General features: G+C 43.7%; 1 protein-coding gene across 3 annotated transcripts in view; it reads right to left on the bottom strand.

Moving 5' to 3' along the window:
* Positions 1-16,293, bottom strand: part of CTNND2 (catenin delta 2) — an 875,933-nt gene that overhangs the window by 99,817 nt on the left and 759,823 nt on the right. For 2 of the 3 annotated variants that reach the window (XM_072958848.1, XM_015251743.3), the window contains one exon: positions 4,578-4,728. In XM_072958848.1, the coding sequence (XP_072814949.1) occupies positions 4,578-4,728 (151 nt within the window). Of the gene's footprint in view, positions 1-4,577; positions 4,729-5,753; positions 5,829-16,293 lie in introns of all 3 variants that reach the window. The other variant, XM_015251739.3, reaches the window with a different exon arrangement.

Below are 16,293 nucleotides of genomic sequence, written 5' to 3'. Positions count from 1 at the left end.
GATGGAAGAGCCTGCCAGAGAGGGAGACAGCCTGGGCAAAGGTTTGTGAGTGGGGACCTTGGTGCAAAACCCGGTCTGGCTGAAGAATTCATCAAGAAGAGTGGCGAGAGATAAGAGTTTGGTGACACCACCCAGGGTCTCTCCTGCCCAGTGTGTCTATGTGCTTTAAGTTGTTTATTTTGTTAGAGTTTTTTGTTTGTTTGTTGGCAGAGAGGATGGGAATTTGGCAAAATAAATACCTGCCATCTTCATCAGGAGCTGTCAAGGGCTGAAATGGATGGCATTTTGGTAAACTTATTAGAGCAATACAATATTGTTTGTTCTTTCCTCTGAAGCTAATTACTACCATTAAAAAAAAAAGAAAACCTTTCTGAATGATGAAATAACACTTTACTCAGAAGGATAATTAACATTTTGGGAAGGTTGCAAAGAAATGTATGGATGTGCGTGAATCTGGACCCACTGCACCATGTCGCCTAGAAGGACACGGAGATCCACCTGCAGGGCACTTACCACCTGAATGCAGAGACAAACACAGAGCAGCCCAGGTGGGAGAACAAAGAGAGGCAGAGTCCGTGGCGTTTCTCTTGGTGCTACTGTCTGATCTTCATTAGAGCAGATGGGGTCGAGTAATTGCTGTTCAACAGCTTACTTGGACTTTTCCTTCACAATGTTGTCCAAGGATGACCCATCCCTTTATCACATTGGGGCAGCTGCCCCTCCCACCACCCCTAACTGAAAGAATGATCTAAGAAGAGCTGTAATATAAACTGGACCCTGGACCAGCAAGGGAAACAACTGGATTCCTTCTGAAATTCTGCGTGTCTGCATGCAGCTAGCAAACTGAAGCAGGAAAGTGAACTGGGTTTTTCTCACGATTTTCTTTTTTAAAACAAAGTCCTCCTCTTTAGTGTTTAATTTGCTTACTTACTGTTTTGCTGATTTGGAGTTCATTATAAGATGAGGAACAGGCTAGAAAAAAATTAATTCAGTTATTCATTCAGCATTGAGTCCCCGGTGGGGATCAGATGTCGTTCCAGGTGCGTGATCTACATCAATAAACACACGAGACGGGACTTCCTGCCCTTAATGGGTTGACATTCCAGTGCGTGGAGATGGACCAGAAACAAGATAAGTAATATGTTATACATCAGAAGGTGATTAGTGCTATGGAGAACAATGAAGCAGAAAAGGAGGTAGAATTTTAAGAATGTCACCAGAAAAGGCTGAACTGAGAAAGTAACACTTGAGTAAAGAACTGAAGGTAGGGGAGAACTGACCATCTGGGCATCTGGAGGAAAAGGATTCCAGGCAGAGGGAGCAGCACATTCAAAGGCCCTGAGGCAGGATTGCGGCTCACGTCATAAAGGAACCGCAGTGACCCAGTGGCCACAGAAAACTTAATGCTGGTGAGAAAGGAGGTGAGGTTGGAGAGGGAATGGAGAGCTGGATCGTATAGCACCGTGTCTGCTATGCAAAGACTTAATTTTACACTGAGGAGTGACAAGAGATGTGCTGTTACTAAGGTTTCAACAGGACCACTCTGGCTGCTGCGTTGAGAGGAGATGATAGGGAGTGAGGGTAGAAGCAGGGAGACTAGGGAAGGGCTATGGTCATAACCCACGTGAGAGATGACGGGGTTTGGGGGGACAAGGCAATGAAGATGAGAAGTGTCAGGTTCTGGGAAAATGCAGAAGGAAGACCAGATTCGTTGACGGTTTGGATAGGAGGGTGAAGAACTGCGGGAACGACGAAGTTCTGATCCCGGACCACCGCAAGCACAAGTCGCCGTGGGGAAGACTGCGGAAGGACTGGGTCTGGGGGAGAAGATAAGGAACTCAGTTCCGGAGATGCCTGCTGGACGTCCAGTGGAGGTGCTGGACAGACGGTCAGATGCAGAGATGTGGTACTCACAAGAGGTATCTACAGAAGAGTTTCCAGAATACAGATGATCATTAACACCAGAAAACCATATGAGGTCACCAAAGCTTTGACTGAGAGTTAACCAAAGAGAAAAGTCCAAGTTTAATTTTTTTTTCTTAGTTCAAAGTCATTGCAGCCTTCTTTTCAATATACAAAGTTCTGGAGAGCATCTTCCTATAAAACATCACTACTTGGATATAATATTTAGAGCAAAAGAGTGAGCAAAGGTCACATTTCCTTCCTCCTGGATAGAATAGGCTAGTGTGGTTTTGCTCAATTCTGCTTTTCTCATTCAAGAAAAAAGTTATTGATTCTGTAAAGCCCATGACGTGGATATTTTCACTCCTGTTTTTAAACGGCTGGCTCCGTTTCCTGCCTGGTGACATTTGATAGTAAAGGCTTCATCTGGCATGGGCTCCAAACGTTCCTGTCCTGGAGGGAGCACAAGATAACAGGCTTCCCAGAAAGAAGAGATGCCTGGAAGCCAGAAAAGCAATCAATAGTTCCCTATTTTGTTATATTTTAATCCACCAAGAGAAATAAAACACACAAACGCACAACACCTAGCAGCTCGTGCCCAGGCAGCAGCCTGATTAGCTATTGATTTTTCCTCCATTTATCGTGAAGCCATAGGATTTTATGGGAAGCCCCAGCGCCCTGCTGTCTGAGTCAACTCTGCAAGGAAAAGGAAAGCGGACAGGGAGAGAGCTAATGGCCTAGTTTAAATATACAAAAATCCACTAACAACATTTAAATTAAATTCAAACTAAGTATAAATGTAAAATTGTGAGTTTATTTCATGCCTCCTGACGTACTGCGAGGATCATTAAATGCACACAAATAACTGCATTTATTAGACACAGGTTTGAAATCTGGTCCCTGTGAATAAATAAACGGCTTGGACACCTGCAAATGCTTCGGTTTTTACAGAAGGACAGGACGGGCGCTGTGAGATGGCAGGAGGAAAAGCGGCTGCGCCCCAGACCTCAGGGCTCGGTAGCCACGCTCAGAAATCGACCGCTATCGACGCGTGAAATCCGGCCCCACGCCTGAGATTCCGACTGCCCCAGGAACGGAGTCTGCCTCTTTGCCCACTCGTCCCTGCCTTCTGCAGACCCCCCAGAGGCTGCAGAGCCTGACCCACTGAAGCGGGGTCCAGCTCCTGCTGCCTGACCTCGCTGACGTCCATTACCTGCAGTCAAGCGTGCCAGCCTCCGTGCGCACTGACCAGCCACCCTACTGGAAGCATCTCTTCCGTCCCAGCAGGACACTGGTCTGTGGGGAGGCCTGTGCCTCTCCCAGGGCAGGGCAGGTCCCTGTGGTTCATCGGTTCTCCAGGCATCAATCAGCCTTGGCCTGGGTGGGCATCTTCCCCGCTACAGAGGAAGGAACCAGAAGGCTTCTCTGACCTGGGCTCCCACCATTCAGTCTGCACCGGGCATGTGATGCCACTGGCTTGTTCCCAGGCCCCCTTTTGGAGGTGGAGGGTGGGGGTGCTACCTGCAAAAGGTGCTCCTTCCGCTTAGACGTTCTTCCCCCCCAAACAGCCACATGGCCCATTCGCACCTCCTCCAAGTCTTTGCTCAAATGCCACCCTCCCAACGACTCCCATCGCGACCTTCACTTCTGACTTAAAATCGTAACACCTTATGCTAAGTGAAGGAAGCCAGACACAACGGTTCACACAGTATATGATTCCACTTGTATGAAATATTCAGAATAGGAAAGTCCATGGAACCAAAAGCAGACAGGTGGCTGCCGGGCGCTGGGGGAGGGGGCAAGGGGGGTGACTACTTAATGGAGACAGGGCTTTCCTTAGGGTGAAATGTTCTGGAACTTGACATAGGTGATGGCTGTGCAACATTACAAAAATACTAAATGCCACCAAAACCGTATATTTAAAAATGGTTAATTTTATGTTATGTGAATTTCACCTCAATGGGAAAAATATCACAGCCTCCCCAGATACAGGCTGCCTGACCAGCTCATTTCCCCCACAGAACGTTTCCAACACACCAGGGGATCCACGTGTGTATTTTGCTGGTTGTACATCTCCCCTCTCCAGAGCCTGAACTCCACGAGGGCAAGGCCCCCTGTCTGCTCTGCTCACTGGTGTCATCTCTGGGCCCAGAACAGGCCTGGAAGGAAGTAGGTCATAGACAAACATCTGTTCCATAAACAGACAACGCACGATCTCTTTAATGCTTCATCCCTAAAAGATCTTCCCTGTTTCTTGAATATCAAACCAAAGGGAGATGATTCTTTAAGAAATAGGATTAAGGAGCCAGGATTGTCTAATCCAAAGTAAATTTTAAAACAGAGAGGGGAAGGAAAGTGGCACATAATCCCGTTCGCAACGTGGAAAACAAACAAGCTGCCTGACGGGGACCTAGAGGATCAGGACGACGGTGCCCCGTGCTGAGCACGGTGCTCGTTTTTAATTTGCAAGGATTAGAAACGTCAACAAACATCGCATTTCCCTCTACATTCTAAAAGATGAGTCAGCGCCTTGGATTCACGCTAGACGAACTGGGAAAACAAGGCTCTCACACGAGCACTGCTTCTGCAGGTGCCTCCCTGCTCTGCAGGCGGATTCAACCACAGGAAGTACTTCCATTTAAACGCGGAGGCGCGGGGAGCGGGGGAGAACGTACCGATGAGCTCCTTATTCCTGACGTCCAAGGCCATGTTCCGCAGCGCCGTGGCCACGGCGCACACCACGCGGTCATTATCTATTCGGAGCAGCTCCACAAGGATGGGCAGGCCTTTCTCTTTCCGGACAGCAGCTCGGATATATACTGACCACTGCAAAGAGAGGGAAGGCCAACACCTTAGCAGCTGATGCGGGAACACGCAACGAGCGAACCGCACGGGCGGGCTGTCAGACGGCCGTCCGCGGGAGCCAAGACGCTTGAGTTATCAAGACCTCGTTGTCGGATGGGTTGAGTGGGTTAGACGTGTATTTAAACATTTTAACTTTATTTCTGCCTTCAACACAGGATAAAGGTTTCAGGGTTGATCGGTTAAGCGCATTTCATTTCTCTGATGCCAGCATTCTCGGTCCACGCATTGGAAAGCCATTTGTGTGATGATTATAGTTGATACTTTAAGATACGGAGGTTTGGGACGGGAAGAACTGGTTACTCACAGTAAGAGGAATTTTTTTTAAAAATCCTGGAAAAAGTAGAAAACGATAAAAAGGTAGAATCTTGGTGATTTTTTAAAAAAGAGACTTGAATTTCGGGGGGCGGGGACAGTGATGAGTTGCCAAAAGTACTGTCGGTAAGTTGTTCGCTGAGGAGTTCCGAGGAAATGAGTCATAAAGTGGGAGGGGCGAGGAGATAAATATGACATTGAAAATCAAGAGTGAAAAATTTTTAAAATTTGAAATGTATTATACATAGGGCCATCATTCAATGTCTGCTTTAGAAAGCAAGCAGTTTGGTTTGGGGCTGGCAGTTGTTGGCCTTGGGAGAACACACCTCACGCTTCCTGTGGAAATGGACCTGCGATACCAGGCTGAGAGCGCATCCGGGCTCATTTACCGGGATGCAGGCAGGCTCAGATTTTCCAGGCGCTTGCACACACGCTTTACTCTCTGGTACAGTGCTCCAGGGAAGAGTGTGCACCATAACAGTCAACCAATACGAGGGTCTGAGCTGTTGCAATTTCATGTATGATCTTAGAAAATTAAATTCATAACACGAGGTTCTGGATTCTGTGGCAGAGTCCTCCTGGGGACCAGCAAAGGTGGATTGAGTCCCCACCCCTCCCCCCAAGTCCCTCCCCCCTTCCCCCATTGGGACAGGCACCCCAGAGCTGGCTCTCACCTGTGGCAGGCAGGGAGCCCCCTCTGGCAGTGAACGTAGGGCATACGCCATGCCTGCCACATCCTCAGCCCAGCCCTGCACGAAATATGAGATTAAGAAAACACACAACTTCATCCTGTCCTACGTTTGAAGTCACATTCACATAGTTTCACACCATCAGCTCACACCATATGCCTTTTCTCCTGCCCCCCACTCGGTGCCTTAAGCTCTACGAAGCCTGAGGGGGAGGGGAAGCAGAGGGAACTCATGAGAGCATCTCTTGACGGCAATGAATTATTTCACCGCCCCAATCTCAGGGAGCAAAGAAAGGGATGGTCAGAAAGTCTGAGACGTGGAAAGACCTCAAGGTTTGGAAGCTGCTTATTGAAATTCAGCTGTCTCGATGGGACACCATTTTCTGAGGGAGGTAGCGGCTTCAGGAAGACATTCAAAACCTCTGTCACATCCACTGGAAATTTCACTGGCAACCTGACATGCTGAGACAGGATTTTCATCTACCTCCTCCACTACTTGTGAACCTCTGGTCTCCAGTGCCCAGAAGAAACTAGACACCTGCGCTCCTGCAGCCCATTCATTGTTGGGGTTCTTCCCTAAATCTAAGGAGGGAAGCTAGAAAAAGAAGAAAGTGGAAATTGGAGCGTGGGGTCAACGTTCACATACTGTAAGAGGAACATCAATGATACATTCTCACACTGGGGAACATTTTGGACCTTTTGAGAGACCAGAGGGGATGTTCTTGGGAACTCGGACAGGCTGAAGCATGGGCCCAGAGATGACCTCCTTCCCGGAACCACCTCATCCCAGACCCCAGGTGCTGGCTTGTACAACAGTGATCTCTTCTAATTACCAAATTCCTGGGAAAGCAACATTATTATTCCTACTTTAAAGATGAGGAAGTCTAGACACAAAGGCATTAAACCACCTGCCCACAGGTGTCACCTGTGCTCCTGGCCCCCAGTCCTCTGACCCTGTCTGCTTTCTGTGATGCTGGCAAGATCTCCTCCTCTGCCATCATCTCATTCTCTCTTGTCTCAACCTCTGTGCTCAGTCTCCCAGAAACTGCCTTGCCCTCCCCTGCATCCTTCCACACATGGACTGAGGAGAACCTGCCCGTGTCTGAAATGAACCAAGAAGAGTAGGCGTTCATGTAGGTTTTCCTCCTTACAAGCCTAGCTACTTTTACCCCTCCATGTTGGATGGAAAGATGATTTGGGGTTTGGAAAATGATGAGAATCCTTCTGCTTTGCTGAGAACTGATTTGAGAGTAACAAAAAATGGCTATGCATGGCCAAAAACGTGTAGGAGTTAAAGACACACCTTTCTGGTATGAGCGAATGGCCAACAGTGATGTGTTCTGCCTGAGTGGAAAGTGAAAACCAGATGATGGGTTTGATCTTCTGTTACTGATGCATCCAGAATAACCTTTATTTTGAAACTTCTAGCTGTGGGTGTTTGTGTGTGTATGGAAATCCCCAATATGAGCTCAGACATATGACAATTCAGAATAAATTATTTACATTTCATTCAGAAGACGTGGCAAGTTTCCAATGTTTCCTTGACACGCAAGGATATACAATAGTGATGCTTTTCAAGCGGCAGCCGAGCAGTCTTGGAGTCGGCTTCATGTGACTCACACGTGAACCTGTGCGTAACCCAGCAACAAAGAGTAAAAAGCAGCACAGAGGCTGAAAGAGAGAAAAGCATGATCCAGACAAAGGTGTCTGGGAAATGGGGACTGTGTCCAGGTGCACTCAACACAGGAGCGCGAGGCTCACGTGGAGCTGTTCCCACAGAGACGTGAGTTGCCGTGGAGACCACCGCACCCCCTGGGGAGATCAGCAAAGTCTATGAGTTGCCAAGAGTTCTGTAACTGAAACAAAAGTAGAAGTATTTCTGGCATAAAAGTAGATGAAGAAGAGAGAAAAGTGTACCTGAACTCATCATGCTTGAGGTGGAAATCTTTGGACACAACTTTGTGCAAATAGAATGACAGCACTGTGTACTGAGCCCACCAGCGAGGAGGGAAGGGACAAGCGGGTGTGGACCAGGATGGCTTTAAAAAGAAAGGTCCATGAGCTGAAGACAGGATGATTCATAATTCAAAAGGAGGAGAAGGAAGAGAAGGAAGAGGAATGGGAGGGGTGGTGACAAAGAAGAGACCGAAGAGGAGGAAGAGGAGGAAGGGGAGGAGGAGGATCTGGTCCAGGAGGAAACAGTACAGAAACATAACTCAAATTGTTCCTGGTGAGATGTTTTCCCAGTGAGGACCTCAGGAGAGTTAAGAGACCTCAAAATAACCTCAGCTAAAATACACCTAACACTTCAAGCAAATGTCAGGTGCTGCTCTAATTTCACTATCTGTTCTAACTCATTTAGTCCGCGTCTCAATCCTATTGAGGGGCACTACTGTTACTCCCATTTTACAGATGAGAAAAGGGAGGTGCACTAAGGTTGCACAGCCTGTAGACGCTTAACCAGGCCTTGAACCCAGGGAGCAGTGTCTCAGAGTTGGTGTGGTCGGCCATTATTCTCATATGCCTCTCAGAAAGGCAGTGTAAGCTATGACAATCTCCACTCACAGTGGATCTAAGCCCTTACAAATTCACCAGTTCATCTTGGTATAACAATTCATGCGTTAATCTTCCAGTAAGCCCTGGGGCACTCCTCTAGCCTCCTGAGTTAAAGACCTTTCTAGTTCTGGACGTTTCAATTTGGTCTCGAGAATAATTTGCCAGGATGTAGTAGACCTGAGGTAAGAAGTCTGGAACGGATGGCTTCTATTTGCATGTGACGAGGCAACAATTCAAAACGATAAATCCTATTCCTTTTCCTCCTTGTCCATGGCTCTTCCTGGAGAGAGGCTCCACCACTTCCAAGGAAGGGATGTCAGGATGGGACAGATAAGGAAGCAACAGACGTTCAGTGTTTAGGGCTGGGAGGTACAGACGCAGGTGAAAGGTGGGAGATACTTGAAAGGGGATGAGGACAGAAGACAATATGCCTCCTCCTCTGAGTCCACACAGAGCCTCCAAGCAGCGGACAGAAGCGATCCAGGCTGGAGAAGAAGCAGGAGATGTGTGAGCATGTGGGGGGCTGCCACCCGAAGCGCCCCTGCACACGTCCTCCTCTGTGTGTGAAGGGATGGTGATAAAAATCCCCCTGGAAGATAGAAGAGCAGAGAGTTGACAGAAGCTCCACTGCCCTCCCTGGACACCAGCGCTGGCTGCGCAAGACTCAGAAGTGCCCCGCACCGTCATGGAGTGGGGGCCACACGGTGGGAAGTCATGGCAGCATGACTTGCTGGGCAGAAGAGGATTCCTGTGGCCCCAGTGTGGCACGGGGCAGCCCCTGAGTGTTTCTGTGGTCTTGAGTGGGTGGGCTGTGTGAGTTAGCCAGGAAAAAGGCTGAGGACCCAGAGTGGCAGGAGGGTTCATTGGCCAGGTGGTTGGGACCCATCAGAATGGCGAGTGTGGATTGTGCCTGCCCAGGTTAAGGAGAGGATGTGGCTGTATCTCACCAGAGCTCAATAGTGAGGAAGGCAGGTGTGGATCAGGAGAGCACCTTGGACCAGAAATGGTCCAATCATCAATTGCCCTATTCCAGATGGGAACCCAGTGGGATGAGGAGGCTTGTCCTGGGCAAGAGGCAGCAGAGGAAAGAAATGATTCCAGACAGAAGTGAACCCCCAGTCTCCATCCCCTGCAAGGATGTGCCTGTAAGACAGCCAAGTTTAATACCAACCACCAGGGGCAGGAGAAGATGATGGCTGACCAATATAAATGTGGCCAAGTTTTAAGCCTTGAGGGACTGGGAAATAGCTGAATTTGTTTGAGTTCGCTGGAAAGTGTTTATGTGATTTTTTTTCTTCTTTTCCTTTTTTGCATCAGGCAAAACAAGGGCTCCAAGATGACTTTCAATAGAGGATATTTCTGGTTATGGATCTGCTCTGTTTTCTGCTTCCTGCTGGTGAGTGATGACTAGCTTTGGAAGTCACATCTTGAAGATGGCAGAACAGTTATTAGCCTGGGTGAATTAAGTTATGGAGGGGAGCTTCCTTCCTCACACACCTGATATAGTTATCTGCTGTATCAGAGGAAATAGCTTCTACCTCTCATCTCCTTTGAGTCCTTGTGTATTTGGGGGTCTTTTTGTTATAGCAGCTAGCATTCCTCTAAATAACGAGATATGTTAGTGCGTTAAAGTGAACTCTGATCATTGACTCCCAGAAGGAAGGTTTTAGCTAGTGATCTTGGAAGTAGGCTTCCTCATCCCTAATCTCCTCCTTGTAAAAGTGCCCCCTGGGACACCTTTGTGCCTTGTGTGTATGTATATATATATATATGTATATATATATATATATATATATATATATTCTCAGGTATATACTCCTAGTATAAAATTTATTGTGTTTTTTTTCTTTACTTTTTAGTTACATGTTTATTACACTGGAAGGTACCTGAGGGAAGTTACCAACTCATATTCATCTCTATGTCAACTGTCTTCTAATTTCTGGCTCACAGCTGGAGATTAAAAACGCTAAACTGGCGAAAGGAAATGTCAGGTTGGTTTCGAGTACCAAGTGCATATTATTTAAGAACAACGTTCGCCACTGAAAGGAACGATATATAAAGGATCAAAGCCACTGCAATGAAAGATAGGGCCAGCAAATTCTAACCACTTCCACAAAAGTGCAGTCAGGGTCTGAAGTGGCCACACATTTCTTTGGTCATTTTTCCATAGCCAAACTCATCCCTTAATTCTGTGGTCCCTGTGTGTTGGGACAGAACTTTTGCGCAGGGCTTATGAGTATTTGCTCGTCTTCAGGGCTGGAAGAGCAGAATACTGAGTGGCATGTCCTGGGCCACCATAGCTCTGATCATGTTGGGACAATTAAACTGAAGTTTCGATGTCAGAATTTCTCTGTGACCTACTGCTCAGGTAATTAACCGTGCTAGTTTCCAGGCTAGCCCACGTCTTAAACTGGGCTCAGAAAGGACTTTTTTTTCTACAGATAGTTTTACAGCTGTTCTAGGTATCCTGAAGAGTATCCTGTAAAACAGGTTGTACCTGCTAGACACCAAAGCAAAGTCAACTTTATACATGATTGGGTCCAACAGGTTTAAAGATGCTGCCTCATTGTCTTCTCACTGGCATTGTTGCTGCTGAAAAATCAGCTGTCATCCTTAACTTTATATGGAACTTGTCTTTCTTCTCTGGTTGTTTTTAAGATTTTCTCTTTATTACTAATTTTGAGCTATTTGATTGTGCGGCACTTTGGTGTAGTTTCTTCATATTTCTTTTGCTTGGGGTTCCTTGAGCTGCTTAGATCCGTGAGTTTGCAGTTTTCATTAAACTTGAAAAATCTAAAACCATTTGGAAATTTTTCAACCATTATTTCTTCAAATATGTTTTTTTTCTTGTTATCTTTCTCTTTTCTCTCTCCTCTCCTTTGAGGATTCTAATTGTACATGTATCAGGCCACTTGGGGGTCACTGATGATCTGTAGTTTTTTCCTTCCTTTTTAAAAAAAAATCTGAGTTTCATTTTGTATAGTTTCCATTGCCATCTTTAAATTCATTAATCTTTTCTTCAGCAATGTCTAACCTGCTGTTAATCCCATTCCATATGTTTTTCATTTGACATTTTATTTTCAAATCTAGAAATTTTATTTGTTTTTAAGTATATTTTCCACATTTCTAATGAACTTTTTGAACACATGGAATACAGTTACCATAACTGCTTGTCTTCTCTCTTTGTTGATTCTAAATTGGTTTTGAATGATTGATTTTTCTCATGAATCACATTTTCCTGTGCATTTGCTGGTAGGATTATTTCAATTGGATGCCAGACATTCTTCATTTTAATGTGTAGAGTGATGGGTATTTTCATATCCCTATAGGTATTTTTAAATTTTGTTCGAGGATGCAGTTAATTTACTTGGAAACTGTTGATCCTTCTGGGTCTTACTTTTAAGACTGGATAGGAAAGATTAGTGCATATTTAGTCCAGGGCTAATTACACCTCAGTGCTGAGGCAAGACCCTGCTGAGTACTCTACCCAGTGATTCATGAATGATGAAGTTTTCCTATCTGGGAAACTTGGGAATGTACACTATGCCCATCCCTATGTGAGTGCCAAGTTTCATTTTGTCTAATAATTTTGGGAGGTTTTTTTTGGCCTTGAGTATTTCCTTCACATGCAAGCAGTGAGAGTTCTCTGCTGAGTATTTGAGGGGGATCTACTGCACATTTCTAAGGTTCTGTGTGTGGCTTTCTGCTCTTTGAAGCTCTGTCCTGTGAGCTTTAATCACCTTGGTCTCCCCAGATTCCCAGGTCCATCTCCTTAGCTCAGAGTGTTTTTTTTTTTAAAGAACCTCCTGGGTTCCTAATCCTTGTGCCGTGGTCTGGAAACTCTCAAGGCAGTGAGCTGGGACAGTCATAGAGCTCACCATGCTTATTTCCTGTTTCTCAGGAATCATTGTTCTTGTTTGAATAATGCTTAGTGTTTCACAAACCATTGTTCCGTGTATTTCTCTGGTGTGTTGCTGCTGTTGTCATTGCTACTTAAAGGGTCCTGGTACTCCGTCTTGGCTGGAAGTGGACATCCCTCAGGTTTAGCTATTTCTACAATTTCAGAATATAATTCTGTAACTTAGGGCTCTGTTATTCAATGACAATGATGGAAATAGTGCCGAACTATCCAAAAATGGGCTTACTCTCTTGTCAGTTTGGGTGCACATGACAGTTGTAAGGCAGGGGCAGCCCTAGCTATCAGCCCTGCTTACCAGGGTCTTACAGGAACCACTGAGTATTGTGTGATTAGAACCAGTGACCTGGTTGTGACCTGCTCCTCTCCACCTCCTCCTGAGGCCAGGCCCCTCCTTGCCTGGTCTCAGGCTGGTCATCATGTCTGACTGACTGTACTGACTCCAGGAGCCTGCTGATCGGGCAGAGTCCTCAGATAACCTCTGCGTTTATTCTGGCCCAATTTCTACCCCATTAGGCATGCTGCTTCATGTCCTATTTTCATCATAATCTTTCAGAACTTTGTTTCTTTGCCTTTAAAACTTATACTTTATATCACACTGTTAACTAGGACAGAGATATTTGTCTCAGATGTTAAAACATGATTTTTACTTTTATTTGCTTCATTCCACTAATCTGCCCTGGTCCATTTTTACACGCTACACTAATTGCTAACCTACACTAAATTCAATGCCCTTCTCAAGGCTGTTGTCCCTGTCCCTGGGGACAAGTCTCAAATTTCCCAGTTCTCTTATTTTTTATTCATTGGGGCCACATGGCCAGAGATTCTGTTTCTTTCTTCACTAAATTTATATTGCTATCATGTTGCTTCATTAAATATTAACAGATTAATATCCAAGTATCTCTTTACTCTATCTCACTCTAACATAAATGGGTAAATAATAGACTTTCTGAGAATAGTCACATTTTAGGGAGAAAACTGACTATACAAAGATATTTAAAATGATGGCTTAATAGCAAGTATAGATTTATTTCTAAGATAGTTCAAATCCTGGGTTTTCACACGTTCAATTACAATAAAAATAACCCATAAATGGGAGTTGAAAGAGCATTCATTTCCATTTTGGAAATTTTCAAACTGCTATATCCAACTGTTTTAATATTCTGTGACAAACAAAATCATTGTACTGTTAATGAGAAAAAGGTAACTGAAGTCCGTGTTAGCTATGAAAAACATTTCACTATGCTTCTCCCATTATGTTTTCTGATGCTCATAAACCAAGTAATGAGTGTTTTAAAGTTTAAAAAGTGTTTAGGGCCATTATGATGATCTAGTTTGCTAGTCAATTTGTCACAGAATAAGAGTGTGCATGATCTTCTCATAAAGAAAAGTTATTGTTTGAGACGATGAGGTCTATAAAAAGCTCTCTCCATGCAAAATTCTGGTGTTTTACCTTCACATTTCTGCTTTTGTTTGGGTCATAAAAGTTAAGGACACTTAAAAATGCCACTAAATTTCAACAGTTGCTATACAAACACATTCTTCGGACTCTAGCTTTCAGATGATAACACTGTTCTCGTGAAATTCGATGCCGCTGTGTGTCCTAAGTAAATCTTTTGATTATTTTTTCCCCTTAAGTCATGGTTTTTTAGAGTAAGGATTTCTTTGCTTGGTTTTGGTACAAGTTATTCACAATCTTTAAAAAAATTATAACTATTTATCAGTGTTTGGCTTAATGACATTCCTTTCAAAACTCACTCCTATAGATCATCTATCTTCCCTTTCCACATGTTCTGTTACCTTTTAATATGGTAGATTAATAAATTTTACAAAAGATGATGATAATGTGATTGGCCTTTATGCATGCTTGTGCATTTGTGTTTTGATAAGAAAACTCTTACGTAAGTATATATATTTATAACTATGCACAAATATGCCGTAACAGCTCTCTGCCCTGCCTGAGGGCAATTCCTTTTGTCTAGAGTTATCAGGAAAGCCAGTGCTTCTTGTAAATAAGGTTGACATCCTGTGAGTCAAAATTCTACTGTAACTATTGGGACAAAAGTCTTTCTAAAATGCTTTCTGTCTTCTGAAATTACTAGTAATAATTTAGTATTTTCTTGATGACAGAAGGTCAGCATTATGACAGTCAGTTATCAGAACATATGAAACAGCCGAAACACTGAATGGCCTCCGGTATCTTTTCTTTCTTGCATCCTTGTATTTCCTTTCTCTGACTCTTCTATTTTTTCACTTTGCCATCTATTCTCCCTTCTTATGGCAGATCTGTGGGCCTGCCTACAAGAGTAACTCCTTGCATTCTGTAATTTGTTGCCTGAAGTTTGACGTGGACTGGGAAATCTGATGGTTACACTTTGTCTAGAATACAGAAAAGCTTTTGTGATGTTGATGTCATCCACTGCAGACCTTCTACCTCTTTCTAAGTAGTCTCTACTCTATTAGTAGTAGAAAAATTTACCAAATCAATGCTTCTGGATATATGGGGGTGATTATATACTGAGGATAACTGTGCTGAACTAATGTTCAGGTTTCTGCACTGAAAACAGTCAGCAAGATATTACTGCTAGAAAATACTGAGAATTTTTATCAGACTTCTTCCATAATAACCCAAAACAAGAGAGAATTTTTGAATATCAAAATAGTATAAATTAGTATAAAATAGTATAAATTAAAAATTCATTGTTGAATTACTCCAAACCCCTAAGAACCCAGACATATCTCAGCAGCTCTCCCAGCTGACCTGGTTACCTTGACACAAAGCCTGTGTCTTTAATGACCAATATGAAGAGAAAGTTCAATTTTGCAGAACTGTAGAACTGGGCAAGGTCATCAAAATCTGCAGTGTGCAAAGCATTGATGAGTCTGGAAACTGAAAAGGAAACAGATCTCCCACAACCCCTTTCTATCAATTTTATCTTCTATCGACTACATAGTCCCATCTGAGTCAAAGAACCAAATAATGAATCATAAAACATGACCATCGGAATATGGCCTGGTCATAACAAGCGCTATTAATTGCTTAATGACAGACAGATCATATAGATATAAAAGACTGTTATCTGCAAGAGAGGCCCCTGGACATAGACACTACCAGTTCAGTGTTCATGGTTCATAGTTAAATGCTCGTGCTTGAGCACTATTGCTCAGCCAAGCATAGTGCTGAGCAGTGGGGTACAAAGAAATAAATGGAACTTGGTTTCTGCCCTCAGAGGCCTTACAGTGCAGATTCTTTTTACATTCCTAGTGACTCGACAAGAATTCACATGAATAAGTGAATAATTGTGACACTGATCCTTGAATTTTTTCAAGGATGTGGTATTGAGATGTGATGCACACTTGATACATACATGTCTTCTTTCTTTGGTTGCTTTTGAGATTTTCTCTTTACTACTGATGTTGAGGGATTTGATTATAATGTACCTTGGTATAATTTTTTTCATGTTTCTGGTAGAGTTTCTTGAGTTGCTTAGATGTGTGAGTTTGTGGTTTTCATCACATTTGGAAAGTTTTCAACCATTACTTCTTGAAATAGGTTTTCTCATCTCTTCCCCCTTTTTCTCTCATCTTGTTTGGGGACTCCATTTACACACACATCAGGCCACTTGAAGCTCAATGATGCACTGTTACTTTTTTTTTTCTTTTTTTCTCTGTGTTTCATTTTGTATAGTTTTCAGCTGCTGTCTTTCAGTTCACTAATCTTTTCTTTTGTGATGTCTAATCTGTTAATCCCATTCCTTGGGGCATTTTTCATTTAGACATTGTATTTTAAACTCTAGAAGTTCTATTTGTGTCTTTATAAATTTTCCATGTTTCTAATTATCTTTTTGAACATATAGAATATAGATTTTAACTTTTAAAGCAAAAGTTGAAGACTTACATTCAAAATCTTCTATAGCTCAAAGACATTTTTCCATTTTTAAATTGTTCTAATAGGAATTTAAGTATTTCTCACGGAAAATAATAATTTGTTAAAAACAATAAAAAGATGGCAAACTTGTTTTGCCACCGTCTAGATGGCTTTGCACCTCAAGTC

Source organism: Vicugna pacos, chromosome 3, assembly GCF_048564905.1.
Source record: "Vicugna pacos chromosome 3, VicPac4, whole genome shotgun sequence".
Classification (NCBI taxonomy): Eukaryota; Metazoa; Chordata; class Mammalia; order Artiodactyla; family Camelidae; genus Vicugna; species Vicugna pacos.
Note: the sequence above shows the minus strand (reverse complement) of the source record. Positions and strands in the feature narration are given on the sequence as shown.